Here is a 16,023-nt window from a genome sequence, read left to right as displayed (position 1 = left end):
GGCAGACTCGTTACTATTGAAGAACTGCATCAGTGCTCGGACCTCAGATATTCACAATGTATATTCGCAATGGACAGGCTGGAAAAGTGAGCAAATACTTGGCAAATGCAATATAACGTGGGTAAATGTGAGGTTATCAACTGGTAGCTAAAACAGGAAGGCAGATTATTATCAGAATAGTGGCTGTTTAGGAAAAGGGGAAGTGCAGTGAGACCTGGGTGTCATGGTGGATCAGTCGCTGAAGGTTGGCATGCGGGTACAGCAGGCGGTGAGGGAAGCTAATGGCATGCTGGCTTTCACAGCGAGAGGATTTGAGTATAGGAGTAGGGATGTCTTGCTGCAGTTATACAGGGTCTTGGTGAGACCACACCTTGAGTATTGTGTGTAGTTTTGGTCTCCTAGTTTGGGGAAGGACATTCCTGCTATTGAGGGTGTCCAGCGAAGGTTCACCAGACTAATTCCTGGGATGACAGCACTGACATATGGAGAAAGACTGGATCGGCTGGGCTTTTACTCACTGGGGTTTAGAAGAATGAGAGAGGATCTCATAGAAACATATAAAATCCTGATGGGACTGGACAGGCTGGATGTGGAAAGAATGTTCCCGATGTTGGGGACATCCAGAACTCGGGGTCACAGCCTAAGAATAAGGGGTCAGCCGTTCAGGACTGAGATGAGGAAGAACTTCTTCTCTCAGAGAGTTGTGAACTTGTGGGATTCTCTACCACAGGAAGCTGTTGGGGCCAGTTCGCTGGAAATATTCAAGAAGGAGCTGGACATGGCCCTGGCGGCTAAAGGGATCAAGGGGTATGGAGAGAAAGCAGGAGTGGGATACTGAATTTACACCATCAGCCATGATATTGAATGGTGGTGCAGAGTCGAAGGGCCGAGTGGCCTACTCCTGCACCTATTTTCTATGTTTCTATATCAATGATTTGGAAGTGGGGATTAATTGTAATATTTCAAAGCTTGCTGATGACATTAAAGTATATGTGAATGTGGGCGGCACGGTAACACAGTGTGGTTAGCGCTGTTGCTTCACAGCTCTGGGGTGCCAGTTTCGATTCCCGTCTTCGGTAACTGTCTGTGGAATTTGGACGTTCTCCTCGTGTCTGCGTGGATTTCCTCCAGGTGCTCCGGCAGATGGATTATAATATGCAAAAATGTTATTCTCTTTGCTGAAAAAAACAGAAATGCAGAGAATTTCTTAAATGGTGAGAGTTTGGGAAATGTTGCTGTTCAAAGGAAGCTCTGTGTCATTGTTTATCATTCACTGAAAGCCAACGTGCAGGTACAGAAAACATTTAGGAAAGCAAATGGTATGTTGGCCTTTATTGCAAGAGGATTTTGAGTACAGGAGCAAAGGTGTCTTGCTGCAATTATATAGAAACTTGGAGAGACTGCACCCACAATACTGTTTACAGTTTTGGTCTCCTTATCTAAGGAAGGATATACTTGCTGTAAAGGGAGTGCAGCAAAGATTCCCTATGTTAGACGTTTAGCTGCTGTTGTATAAAGAATCAAAGGTTCTCCTTTTCTCAAACACCTTTCACTTTAACAGACTCTGCACAAAACTCTAACATCACATCACCTGACACAAAGGCCACCTGAAGCCCCTTTACATAATCAGTGTCAATTATTGGATACTTAACATAAATGAGACAACTAATTGGAATGTCTCTTAGCCCATTACTGAACACCCTAGACTGATTCTTGGGATAGTGGGGTTGCCCTATTAGGAGAGATTGAGGAGGCAGGGCCTTTATTTTCTCCTGTTCAGAAGAATGAGACGTGATATCATTCAAATGTACAAATTCTTACAGGGCTCAAGGTGGATGCAGGGAGGATGTTTCAGCTGGCTGGGGGAGTGTAGAGCTAGGGGATACAGTCTCAGAATAATGGGCAGGCCGTTTAGAACTGAGCTGAGGACATAGAACATACAGTGCAGAAGGAGGCCATTCGGCCCATCGAGTCTGCATCGACCCACTTCCACCCTATCCCCATAATCCAATAACCCCTCCTAACATTTTTTTTGGACACTAAGAGTAATTTAGCATAGCCGATCCACCTAACCTGCACATCTTTGGGCTGTGGGAGGAAACCGGATCACCCGGAGGAAACCCATGCGGACACGGGGAGAACTCCGCACAGACAGTGACCCAGCATTTGAAGATAAATCCAGCAAATATAGAGCAATTGATATTGGGTAAACCTTTAGAAACAATCATCTAGGAAAACATTTAACAATCATTTGGAAAAGTGTGGACTAAATACGGAAAGTCAGCATGGGTTTGCTGAGCACAAAGTTTAGCTAACTTGATTGAATTTTTCCTTGTAGTAAGAAGTTTGATGAGAGTAATGAGATGGGTTGTGTATGAGCATTGAGAAAGTGTAACATAATAAGCTTGCCCGCAAGTTGTAGCCTATGGGATAAAAGCGACAATGACGACAAGGCTATGAAGCTGGCTGAATGATGGATTAGTAGTTTCTCACACAGCGAGTGGTTAGGGTCTGGAATGCACGGCCTGGAGGTGTGGTGGAGGCAGGTTCAAACGAGGCGTTCAAGAGGGCATGAGGTGATTGTTTTTATCCAAATATTGTTCAGGGATACGGGGAATAGCACTAAGACATGATGCTCAGCTGGAGAGATGGTACAAACACTGTGGGCCAAATGGTGGTCGCCTGATCCATAACAATTCTGAGTATGGGATGTTGCCAGTTTTATGTCTGCTGAAGATTGCTATAAGTCTCTCAGTTGGGAAGAGGAGATGCAAGAGGCTCTGGTTCTGCTGCATGTTAGTAGATATTAATAAGTCAGCAAGCAGGCACTCTCTGAAAGGGGGAGTGAGGGTCACATTTCTGCAAATGTAATGGTGCAATAAAATGCCTTTCAGAAAACTTGATTTCATCTCCCTCCCCTGTACCGTACTTTATTGGTGGAGCAGAACAGTGGTGTTCAATGGGTTGCCTGAGTACAAGTGAGCCCCTGTAAAAGCTGATGTCTGTATTAAATTCTGCAAACAATAATTCTGAATGTAAATCCTCATGTGTTTTCTTTTCTTTCTGTGTTTTTTCTTCCACTTGCAGATTGGTGGATCCAACGGCTCATTTCTCGTGGGTGGAGAGCTGTTGCCATTCCAACATGTCCCAGAACTCTCAGTCCAGTGACCTGCTTAACCAGGATTGGTTCAAACAGCTCTTTGAATTGGCACAGTGAGTGATTAATGTTTACAAGGACACAGGTGACTTGGAGAAGGAGATGGTTTTGTGTGTTTGCATCAAACATATTGGGCCGGTCTTGCTGAAGTGTGGCATGTCGTGATGCATGCCGCTAGTTCCATCTCATTCTGCACTCTTCACCTTCCAATCTTTTTCACTTTGATAGTGAGCTAATCATGACATGACAAAGGTAGCAGGGCAGCAGTGATGTGACAGGACCAGCACTGTTTCTCCTTCTATCAGTAAGATGTAGGATTGATATAATAATAATCGCTTATTGTCACAAGTAGGCTTAAATGAAGTTACTGTGAAAAGCCCCTAGTCGCCACATTCCGGCGCCTGTTTGGGGAGGCCGGTCTGGGGAAATGGGAAAGACAGAATGGGGTGAAAGACACCAATAAGGTGCAAAAGGATGAGGGGGAAATGAAGGTTGCTTTAAGAGACTGAAAAGAAAAGTAAGTAAAAATAGGATTTTTAAAATGTCTGGTAACAATTGTCTGTGAATTTGAAATGGTTCCTATTCTGGGCTGAATAGGTTGACTGGCATCACATTCATAATTATCACATTGTTAAAAAGATAATTGCACTCTTATCGAGCATTGCTTTCTACATACTTAACCAACAATTGCTAAACATGCAAATTTAATTTAACAAAATGGAATGAGGAAGAGTGCAATACCATTTCTGCATCGCAGCCTATAGAGCTGCAAAGATCAACCAAATTCAGGGCAACTCAGCTCACCGTTTAATTCCTGAAATTGGTTGGGTGATTTCTACGGTAAAGACACTATGACACATTAATATATTTTTCAAACCCATCTTGCTCAATAACCTGCAAATCTTTGCAGCTGGTTTTATGGGGCCAGCAAAGTAGCAGCCATCCAGACTGAGACGGTAAATAACAATTACAGTAACAGCCATCCAGACTGAGACAGTGAGTAACATTTACAGTAACAGCCATCAAGACTGAGACAGTGAGTAACATTTACAGTAACAGCCATCCAGAGTGAGACAGCGAGTAACAATTACAGTAACAGCCATCAAGACTGAGACAGTAACAATTACAGTCACAGCCATCCAGACTGAGACAGTGAGTAACAATTACAGTAACAGCCATCCAGACTGAGACAGCGAGTAACATTTACAGTAACAGCCATCCAGACTGAGACAGTGAGTAACAATTACAGTAACAGCCATCAAGACTGAGACAGTAACAACTGCAGTAACAGCCATCTAGTCTGAGACAGTGAGTAACAATTGCAGTCACAGCCATCCAGACTGAGACAGTGAGTAACAATTACAGTAACAGCCATCCAGACTGAGACAGTGAGTAACAATTACAGTAACAGCCATCCAGACTGAGACAGCGAGTAACATTTACAGTAACAGCCACCCAGACTCAGACAGTGAACAACATTTACAGTAACAGCCATCCAGATTGAGACAGTAACAATTACAGTAACAGCCATCAAGACTGAGACAGTGAGTAACAATCACAGTAACAGCCATCCAGACTGAGACAGTGAGTAACATTTACAGTCACAGCCATCCAGACTGAGACAGTAACAATTACAGTAACAGCCATCCAGACTGAGACAGTGAGTAACAATTATAGCAACAGCCATCAAGACTGAGACGGTGAGTAACAATTACAGTAACAGCGATCCAGACTGAGACAGTGAGTAACAATTACAGTAACAGCCATCCAGACTGAGACGGTGAGTAACAATTACAGTAACAGCGATCCAGACTGAGACAGTGAGTAACAATTACAGTAACAGCCATCAAGACTGAGACAGTGAGTAACAATTACAGTAACAGCCAACCAGACTGAGACAGTGAGTAACATTTACAGTAACAGCCATCAAGACTGAGACAGTAACAATTGCAGTAACAGCCATCTAGACTGAGACAGTGAGTAGCAATCACAGGAACAGCCATCCAGACTGAGACAGTAACAATTACAGTCACAGCCATCCAGACTGAGACAGTGAGTAACAATCACAGTAACAGCCATCAGACTGAGACAGTGAGTAACAATCACTAACAGCCAGCAGACTGAGTGAGTAACAATTACAGTAACAGCCATCCAAACTGAGATGATGAGTAACAATTACAGTAACAGCCATCCAGACTGTGACAGTGAGTAACAATTACAATAACAGCCATCCCAACTGAGACGGTGAGTAACATTTACAGTAACAGCCATCCAAACCGAAGACTGAGCAACTTGAAATGCAACAATCACCCAGACTGAGACTGTGAGTAACATTTACAGTAACTGCCATCTGTGGTTAGCATTTACAGTAACAGTCTGTAACAGGCCTTCCATAAGAACATAAGAACTAGGAGCAGGAGTAGACCATCTGGCCCCTCGAGCCTGCTCCGCCATTCAATGAGATCATGGCTGATCTTTTGTGGACTCAGCTACACTTTCTGGCCCGAACACCATAACCCTTAATCCCTTTATTCTTCAAAAAACTATCTATCTTTACCTTAAAAACATTTAATGAAGGAGCCTCGACTGCTTCACTGGGCAAGGAATTCCATAGATTCACAACCCTTTGGGTGAAGAAGTTCCTCCTAAACTCAGTCCTTACAGACTCTCGGTGGTTGTGGCAAGGCCTAAACAACATAATGGGCTACAAAGCGAAGCTGAGCAGTATCTCTGGCAGCAGCGCATCCCTCCCCGATGAACTCAATGCATTCTATGCTCGGTTCGAGCAGGAAACCGACGATCCGCTGTCGAGTGCCCCAGCAGCCCATAACTCACCCTTACCCACCGTCACAGCTTCCGAAGTCAGATCGGCTTTCCTGAAAGTGAACCGTCGGAAGGTGATGGGTCCGGACAGGATCCCTTTTCGTGCACTCGGAGCCTGCGTGAACCAGCTGGCAGATGTGTTCGCGAACATCTTTAACCTGTCCCTACTCCACACCGAGGTCCCCACCTGCTTCAAGAAGACCACTATCATACCGATGCCAAAGAAGAACCAGGCAATGTGCCTCAATGACTACCGTCCGGTGGCCCTCACTTAAGTCGTAATGAAGTGATTCGAGAGGTTGGTCATGAAGTACATCACCGCCATGCTCCCAGAACGCCTTGATCCACGGCAATTCGCATACCGCCGCAACCGATCCACAGCAGACGCCAGCTCCCTGGCCCTGCACTCATCCCTAGAGCATCTTGACAACAAGGACTCCTACATCAGACTCCTATTTATTGATTGCAGCTTTGCCTTCGACACCATAATCCCAGCCAAGCTCATATCAAAGTTCCAAACCTAGGATTTGGCTCCTCACTCTGCAACTGGATCCTCGACTTTCTGACCAACAGACCACAATCAGTAAGAATGAACACCAACACCTCCTCCACAATAGTCCTCAATGCCGGGGCCCCACAAGGCTGTGTACTTAGCCCCCTGCTTTACTACTTGTACACACACACGACTGCGTGGCACAATTTGGTTCCAACTCCACCTACAAGTTTGCTGACGATACGACCATAGTGGGCAGGATCTCTAATAACGACGAGTCCGAATACAGGAGGGAGATAGAGAACCTAGTGGAGTGGTGTAACAACAACAATCTCTCCCTCAATGCCAGCAAAACTAAAGAGCTGGTCATTGACTTCAGGAAGCAAAGTACTGTACACACCCCTGTCAGCATCAATGGGGCCGAGGTGGAGATGGTGAGCAGGTTCAAATTCCTAGGGGTGCACATCACCAAAAATCTGTCCTGGTCCACTCACGCCGATGCTACCACCAAGAAAGCATAACAGCGCCTATACTTCCTCAGGAAACTAAGGAAATTCGGCATGTCCACATTAATTCTTACCAACTATTACAGATGCACTATAGAAAGCATCCTATCGGGCTGCATCACAGCCTGGTATGGTAACTGCTCAGCCCAAGACCGCAAGAAACTGAGTTGTGAAGACAGCTCAGTCCATCACACAAACCTGCCTCCCACCCATTGACTCCATTTACACCTCCCGCTGCCTGGGGAAAGTGGGCAGCATAATCAAAGACCCCTCCCACCCGGCCTACTCACTCTTCCAACTTATTCCATCGGGCAGGAGATACAAAAGTCTGAGATCACGCACGAACAGAGTCAAAAATATCTTCTTCCCCACTGTTGCCAGACTCCTAAATGACCCTCTTATGGACTGAAACGAAAGAGAAAAATCTGCAAAATCTCAGCAGGTCTGGCAGCATGTGTAGGAAGAGAAAAGAGCTAACGTTTCGAAGCAACAAGCGGTCCTAGATCTTGTCCTGTGTAATGAGACAGGATTGATTCATGATCTCATAGTTAGGGATCCTCTCGGAAGGAGCAATCACAATATGGTGGAATTTAAAATACAGATGGAGGGTGAGAAAGTAAAATCAAATACGAGTGTTTTGTGTTTAAACAAAGGAGATTACAATGGGATGAGAGAAGAACTAGCTAAGGTAGACTGGGAGCAAAGACTTTATGGTGGAGCAGTTGAGGAACAGTGGAGAACCTTCCAAGCGATTTTTCACAGTGCTCAGCAAAAGTTTATACCAACAAAAAGGAAGGACGGTAGAAAGAGGGAAAATCGACCGTGGATATCTAAGGAAATAAGGGAGAATATTAAATTGAAGGAAAAAGCATATAAAGTGGCAAAGATTGGTGGGAGACTAGAGGACTGGGAAATCTTTAGGGTGCAACAGAAAGCTACTAAAAAAGCTATAAAGAAGAGTAAGATAGAGTATGATAGTAAACTTGCTCAGAATATAAAAACAGACAGTAAAAGTTTTTACAAATATATAAAACAAAAAAGAGTGGCTAAGGTAAATATTGGTCCTTTAGAGGATGAGAAGAGAGTTTTAATAATGGGATATGAGGAAATGGCTGAGGAACTGAGCAGGTTTTTTGGGTCGGTCTTCACAGTGGAAGACACAAATAACATGCCAGCGACTGATAGAAATTAGGCTATGACAGGTGAGGACCTTGAGAGGTTTGTTATCACTAAGGAGGTAGTGATGGGCAAGCTAATGGGGCTAAAGGTAGACAAGTCTCCTGGCCCTGATGGAATGCATCCCAGAGTGCTAACAGAGATGGCTAGGGAAATTGCAGATGCACTAGTGATGATTTACCAAAATTCACTAGACTCTGGGGTGGTCCCGGTGGATTGGAAATTAGCAAACGTGACACCACTGTTTAAAAAAGGAGGTAGGCAGAGAGCAGGAAATTATAGGCCAGTGAGCTTAACTTCGGTAGTAGGGAAGATGCTGGAATCTATCATCAAGGAAGAAATAGCGAGGCATCTGGATAGAAATTGTCCCATTGGGCAGACACAGCATGGGTTCATAAAGGGTAGGTCGTGCCTAACTAATTTAGTGGAATTTTTTGTGGACATTACCAGTGCAGTAGATAACGGGGAGCCGATGGATGTGGTATATCTGGATTTCCAGAAAGCCTTTGACAAGGTGCCACACAAAAGGTTACTGCATAAGATAAAGATGCATGGCATTAAGGGTAAAGTAGTAGCATGGATAGAGGATTGGTTAATTAATAGAAAGCAAAGAGTGGGGATTAATGGGTGTTTCCCTGGTTGGCAATCAGTAGTTAGTGGTGTCCCTCAGGGATCCGTATTGGGCTCACAATTGTTCACAATTTACATAGATGATTTGGAGTTGGGGACCAAGGGCAATGTGTCCAAGTTTGCAGATGACACTAAGATGAGTGGTAAAGCGAAAATTGCAGAGGATACTGGAAGTCTGCAGAGGGATTTGGATAGGTTAAGTGAATGGGCTCGGGTCTGGCAGATGAAATACAATGTTGACAAATGTGAGGTTATCCATTTTGGTAGGAATAACAGCAAACGGGATTATCATTTAAACGATAAAATATTAAAGCATGCCGCTGTTCTGAGAGACCTGGGTGTGCTAGTGCATGAGTCACAGAAAGTTGGTTTACAGGTGCAACAGGTAATTAAGAAGGCAAATGGAATTTTGTCCTTCATTGCTAGAGGGATGGAGTTTAAGACTAGGGAGGTTATGTTGCAATTGTATAAGGTGTTAGTGAGGCCACACCTGGAGTATTGTGGTCAGTTTTGGTCTCCTTACTTGAGAAAGGATGTACTGGCACTGGAGGGTGTGCAGAGGAGATTCACTAGGTTAATCCCAGAGCTGAAGGGGTTGAATTATCAGGAGAGGTTGAGTAGACTGGGACTGTACTCGTTGGAATTTAGAAGGATGAGGGGGGATCTTATAGAAACATTTAAAATTATGAAGGGAATAGATAGGATAGATGCGGGCAGGTTGTTTCCACTGGCGGGTGAAAGCAGAACTAGGGGACATAGCCTCAAAATAAGGGGAAGTAGATTTAGGACTGAGTTTAGGAGGAACTTCTTCACCCAAAGGGTTGTGAATCTATGGAATTCCTTGCCCAGTGAAGCAGTTGAGGCTCCTTCATTAAATGTTTTTAAGGTAAAGATAGATAGTTTTTTGAAGAATAAAGGGAGTAAGGGTTATGGTGTTCGGGCCGGAAAGTGGAGCTGAGTCCACAAAAGATCAGCCATGATCTCATTGAATGGCGGAGCAGGCTCGAGGGGCCAGATGGCCTACTCCTGCTCCTAGATCTTATGTTCTTATGAGTCCGATGGCTCTTTGTCAAAGCTACAGACAGAGAAAGTGGGAAATATTTATACTGTGGAGTGAGAATGAAAGATGAGTCATAGCCACAGAAACCCAGGGAAAGTGGGTGCTAATGGCCACAGATACAAGGGGAAAGAGTGTTAATGGCAGTCCCCAGAGAGGACAAAGGATGTGAAAGGTCAAACAGCAGGGAAACTAACATCAGAAGATGAACTGTAGATGTGGGGGGAGGGGAAGGGGGAAGCAAAGAGGAGAAAAATGAAGGAAAGGTGGATAAGATTGAGGGGGAAATTAAATATATTTAAGAAAGTAAGAAATGGTAAAAGAGAGTTAAAATGAAATGAAAAAAATGGGTCGAGGTGGGGTAGAGCTGATCATCTGAAGTTGTTGAATTCGATATTCAGGTTGAAAGATGAGATATTGTTCCTCCAGTTTGCGTTGCGCTTCACTGGAACATTGCAGCAGGCCAAGAGCAGACATGTGGTCATGGGAGCAGGGTCTTTCGTTAAAATGGCAAGCAACAGGAAGGTCAGGGTCCTGAATGCGCACAGACCGAAGATCATGTTATGACTGACCTGATTAACACTACACCCATGTATGCTTCATCTGATGCTGGTGTTTATGTGGTTACATTGTGTACCTTGTGTTGCCCTATTATGTATTTTATTTTATTTTGTTTTATTTTCATGTACTTAATGATCTATTGAGCTGCTCGCAGAAAAATAGTTTTCACTGTACCTCGGTACATGTGACAATAAACTAATCCAAATCCAATCCATCCTGACTATTATTCCTTGTGTCTGAATAAAGCTCGTAGTCTTGCAGTTGAAGTAGATGCTCTATTGTGAGTTTGTTCTCTCTCCAGCGCTTATACTATGTTACATCTGAGCTGCCCGCCTGTGCTGCTCACCAGCTGCCGTTCCTGAGAAGAGTGCCGACTTCCTGTTTGTTGATGTATATAAACATCTCTGGTGCACCCTCTAGTGGTTACGTAGTTGTAGTGTATTTACCGTAACACCTTCTGTATATACAGTGATGCATATCACTACATCCCCCCTTTTTTCTTTTTACATATTTTCTGTACTTTGTTAAAGAAAATTGTACAAAACAGGTAGGTAATTGATGATATGTGCAAGTTGTGTTGATATTGATTATACAAAGCCAATTAATATTTGAGTCCAATCTTAATAAAAAAATGTATGAGTCCAATCTTTATGAGTTTGTTCGGTTGAGCTGCTTTCTTCTTCTGTTGTTGAAGTGATGATGTTGATGTTGTCATTGTTTTGCGAAAGTTGTCCGTGTTCTTGTGTTTAAGTAACCAAGAAGTCATCATGAGGTGTTCGAATGGATGAATCACTTTGTTGTCTGACCTGGACTTTTTCCTGTGCTTGCGGTATTGATTCTGTATGTCATCTTTGGTGTCTGACGTGGACTTTTTTCCGTGTTTGCGGAATTGATTCTGTATGTCATCTGCCTTGAAAGCTGGTTTGCTTGTTTGTAGTGGAGCAAATGTGAATTTGTGAGATTCGTTGTCATGCCATGGTATGTTTGTACTCTTGCCGTTGTTTTGAGCTGTGCTGTTACATTGTCCTTCATGTGCAGAGTTGTACCATGTCGTACAAGTTGTTGTTTCATTGTTGTTGCTTTTGTCATTTCTGTCTTTGTTGTATCCGTTGTTCTTATTTTTGTTGTGCTTGTTGCTGTCGTTGCCTTTGTTATGCTTCTTGTTATTGTTTTTTGTTGTTGTTCTTGTAGTTTTGTTATCCTGCTTGTAGTTTTGTTGTTGTGCTTGTAGTTTTTGTTGTTGCTGTTGTTCTTGTTTCTGTTTGCTTCTTGTGGTTTTTGTTCTTCTTGTTGCTCTCAATGACTGTTCCGTGTAGATAATTTGAGTAATTCACAAAGTTATTTGAGTCAGTGTCCTTTGTGGGATTGCCATTAGTCCCCAGCCAGTAGTAATCAGGCAGGTTATAACAACGGCGTATGCTCAGACGGTGATCCCTGGTTCTGGACACACCCACCCTCAGGAACATCCTTCCTGCAGCTACCCTGTCCAGTTCTGTTAGACTTTTATAGGTTTCTATGAGATTGCCCATCATTCTTCTGAACTCTAGCGAATACAATCCTAACCAATACAATCTCTCCTCGGATGTCAGCCCTGTCACCCCAGGAATCAGTCTAGTAATTCCATTGAGTTGCATTTGAGAACGGCCTTGTTCAGACTCTAGTTTGCGTCTCAGAATTGGAGTCCAGCGACTCTGCATTCACCATCAGAACATCATGTGTTTCAAAAAAAGTAAAATGTAATAACATTTAATCTCACTGCAAAATTCTGGAATAGAACATAGAATTTACAGTTCATAAGTCGTCCATTTGGCCCATCAAATCTGCACTGACCCATGGAAAGAGTGCCCTACTTAAGCCCACACCACCACCCTGTCCCCGTAACCCAATAACCCCACATAACGTTTTGGACACTCAGGGCAATTTAGCATGGCCAATCCACCTAACCTGCACATCTTTGGGCGTGGGAGGAAACCGGAGCACCCGGAGGAAACCCACGCAGTTATGGGGAGAAAGTTCAAACTCCACGCAGACAGTGACCCAAACCGGGAATCGAACCCGGGACCCTGGAGCTGTGAGGCAGCAGTGCCAACCACTGTGCCACAGTGCATGTTGATGTCTTACTTTGGATTAAATTTGATTAAAGTTGTGATTTTATTTTTAATTTGTTCTCTTGTTATTTCACATCCTGCGCCCCAGGTTAGATTCATATTCAATTGCTTGGGGAAGGTGGAAATGTGTTTATGTGTCAGTGCTGTTACTACGGTGAATAATGTAGTCATTGTGTTTCTCTTGGAATTTGATGCTCTACATATTGTTTGTTTGTCTGCATTTTACTGATCTGCTACCCGTCTGATGGATTTGAGATCAGGGATAGAATTTCCCACTTGCATCTATGGTGGACTGACATCAATTATGAATGCAGTGGCAGGGAGCCTGACTCATAGCAGAGACCTGTGGTCATAACCACCAAGTAAATTGGCTATTTTTCCAGCATTCCTGCAATCTCTGGCCTCTCAGCTGTTCTCTGAATGTCGGACTAAGTGTGATTGTAGTTACCCCTTTTTCTTTGCTGCAGAAGGAAGATTTTCTCCTGACAAGCCGGGGCATTTGAATATTTCCAACCCATCCTTGCCTGTTGCTCTGCCCTTTTATCCATTGCTGAATGGGTTCCACATCTATTCTCTGGCAGGATTTGATAGAACCAGACTGTTAAATTTACTTGTGTGACCCATTGATCAGCCTTCACCATATCGCAGTGAAAGCGAGCTTGGAATTACGTTACTGTACTGGCACTTTGAAACAATTACTCGATCATTTAGGCATTACATATCGATAGTCAGATGTGAAGAGGAAGTAGTACTTTCCAAATCCTCGTCACCAATTAATTATCTTCCTTGGTTGGCTCAGGCGAATCCAAAATGTTTGTGTTCTGTTATCCACCCCAAACAATGCTTCTGATTCTCTTTCCTCTCTACCACAAAAAACACCCGCTCCCACCCTGGCCCGCCTCAGTGTCTGCTTTAGAACAACTGCTCCTGAAACTTTGTTCTTTTGATTGGTTTCCTATCCTAGCATTCTGCAAATGTCAGCTCTTCCAAACTCTGCTGCCTGTATCCTGTCCAAAGCGAGCCCCATTTCTCTCTCGACCTTGGTCTTGCTGATCTTCATTATTGTTCTCCAATGTTTGAAGTTTTACATTCTGACCGTAATTTTTAAACTCCATCACAGATTTCTCTGTCAGTTTTGCATTGCCTCCATTCTAACATCTCTTTCTTTGGCCCAGGCCCATTTTACCTGGTTACTGTGAAGCGCCTCAGGATGTGTTTTGTTGTTAAAGTGATTGCTGTTTTGGCCAAATGACGACATCTTGTTCCAGCAATTTCTATTGTGCAGCCAAAAGTAGATGATATGTAGAGAAACTGAACTAATTGAAATGTAGGACAATCTCTTTAGGGGCTGCACGGTAGCACAGTGCTTAGCACTGTTGCTTCACAGCTCCAGGGTCCCAGGTTCGATTCCCGGCTTGGGTCACTGTCTGTGTGAAGTCTGCACGTTCTCCCCGTGTCTGCGTGGGTTTCCTCCGGGTGCTCCAGTTTCCTTCCGCAGTCCAAAGATGTGCAGGTTAGGTGGATTGGCCATGATAAATTGCCTTTGGTGTCCAAAAAGGTTTGGTGGGGTTACTGGGTTATGGGGATAGGGTGAAGGCTTAAGTGGGGTTGCTCTTTCCAAGAGCCGGTGCAGGCTCGATGTACCGAATGGCCTCCTACACTGTAAATTCTATGGAATCTCAGCGGGTCTGACAGCCTCTGTGGAGAGAAAAAGGGAGCTAACATTTTGAGTCTGGATGACTCTTTGTCAAAGCTAGGCTTTAACGTTAGCTCCCTTTTCTCACCACAGAGGCTGTCAGACCCACTTAGACTGTCCAATATTTTCTGTTTTTGTTTCAGATTCCAGCATCCGCATTAATTTACTTTTAGAACATAGAACATAGAACAGCACAGAACAGGCCCTTCGGCCCTCAATGTTGTGCCGAGCAATGATCACCCTACTCAAACCCACGTATCCACCCTATACCCGTAACCCAACAACCCCCCCCTTAACCTTACTTTTTTTAGGACAGTACGGGCAATTTAGCATGGCCAATCCACCTAACCCACACATCTTTGGACTGTGGGAGGAAACCGGAGCACCCGGAGGAAACCCACGCACACACGGGGAGGATGTGCAGACTCCGCACAGACAGTGACCCAGCCGGGAATCGAACCTGGGACCCTGGAGCTGTGAAGCATTTATGCTAACCACCATGCTACCCTGCTGCCAATTTATACATTTTTATAATTGAAATGTAGGCCTGTAAGCTGGTTACACGTTAAAGTCTTCCGTACTTCTCCACAGAGCAGCAAAACTGTTCCCAAATGGCATTTCCCAAAAAGTCTCAATCATTAATTTTGCTAGCTGTTTATAGAATGCTTTGGCTGAAGTTTGGAGCGGTTGCTGGCTTTGTATTGAGTGATGATGGGATTAGCAACATTGCTCTCTCTTTGACTTGATGGCAATGTGCTAAATATGAGACTTTCTGCAGGACTCATCCTTTGAGCCAAAAATCAATTGAAATTCCTTATAGTTTCTGGTAAATGTTACTGAACATAGCTATAAAATTCACAAATCTGTGATACTCATGATCATTCTCATTCTGAAGTTTGTTTTGACTTTCCTGCCTTCTGTCATGAGGTCAGGAGTAAAGCTGTTTGTTTATGATTTCAGTGTTCAGCTCCATTCACAACTTCTCCATTCATGAAGTAGCCATTGCCAGTCCGCAGCAAGGCAGGTCATTTGTATGTCACAGAAATATGTTACTGCCAAATCAAACAAGCACTCAACTGTTTCTTGGTCTGTTGCATTAGTACTGTGATGAATGTAAGAAATTGTCATATTTTATATGTTTTGAAGTAATGCTATTAAAACCTGGGCGGATTACTAAAACTTGGGGTGGTACAGTGGGTAGCATTGCTGCCTCACAGGTCCAGGGTCCCGGGTTTAATTCCGGCCTCGGATGACTGTTTGGTCCTGGAGAAACCAGTCAAGGGACATCTTGTACGAAGAAACAAAAGAATACCTTGTGCTTTGGGTGCAGATGATGTCGTTAATGGGAGGGGCCAGGTCTGTCTGAAGAGTTGGTTGATTTCAGAACACTAATCCTAATGTTGGTGTTTCAGTTTGGTCCTGAAAGGTTTCTCTCTCCAAAGGTTCTGCATAGAGCAAAACAAGTGAAAACCTGGTTGTTAACTTTATTCATAGTAAGAAGTCTTTACAACACCAGGTTAAAGTCCAACAGGTTTGTTCCAAACACTAGCTTTTGGAGCGCAGCTCCTTCCTCACCTGAAGCAAACCTGTTGGACTTTAACCTGGTGTTGTAAGACTTCTTACTGTGCTCACCCCAGTCCAACGCCGGCATCTCCACATCATAACTTTATTCATGGCAGCATGGTGGCACAGTGGTTGGCACTGCTGCCTCACGGTGCTGAGGACCCGGGTTCGATCCTGACCTCAGGTCACTATCTGTGTGGATTTTGCACATTCTCCCCGTGTCTGTGTGGGTCTCATCTCCACAACCCAAAAA

The 16,023-nt window shown here is 44.0% G+C and overlaps 1 protein-coding gene across 4 annotated transcripts in view; it reads left to right on the top strand.

Moving 5' to 3' along the window:
• tp63 (tumor protein p63) overlaps positions 1 to 16,023 on the top strand; it is a 274,654-nt gene that overhangs the window by 82,335 nt on the left and 176,296 nt on the right. For all 4 annotated transcript variants that reach the window (XM_038815782.1, XM_038815783.1, XM_038815784.1 and 1 more), the window contains exon 2: positions 3,088 to 3,213. In XM_038815782.1, coding sequence (XP_038671710.1) covers positions 3,088 to 3,213 — 126 coding nt within the window. The remainder of the gene's footprint in view (positions 1 to 3,087; positions 3,214 to 16,023) is intronic.

This window comes from Scyliorhinus canicula, chromosome 13, assembly GCF_902713615.1.
Source record: "Scyliorhinus canicula chromosome 13, sScyCan1.1, whole genome shotgun sequence".
Classification (NCBI taxonomy): domain Eukaryota; kingdom Metazoa; phylum Chordata; class Chondrichthyes; order Carcharhiniformes; family Scyliorhinidae; genus Scyliorhinus; species Scyliorhinus canicula.
This window is presented reverse-complemented; position numbering and strand designations above follow the sequence as displayed.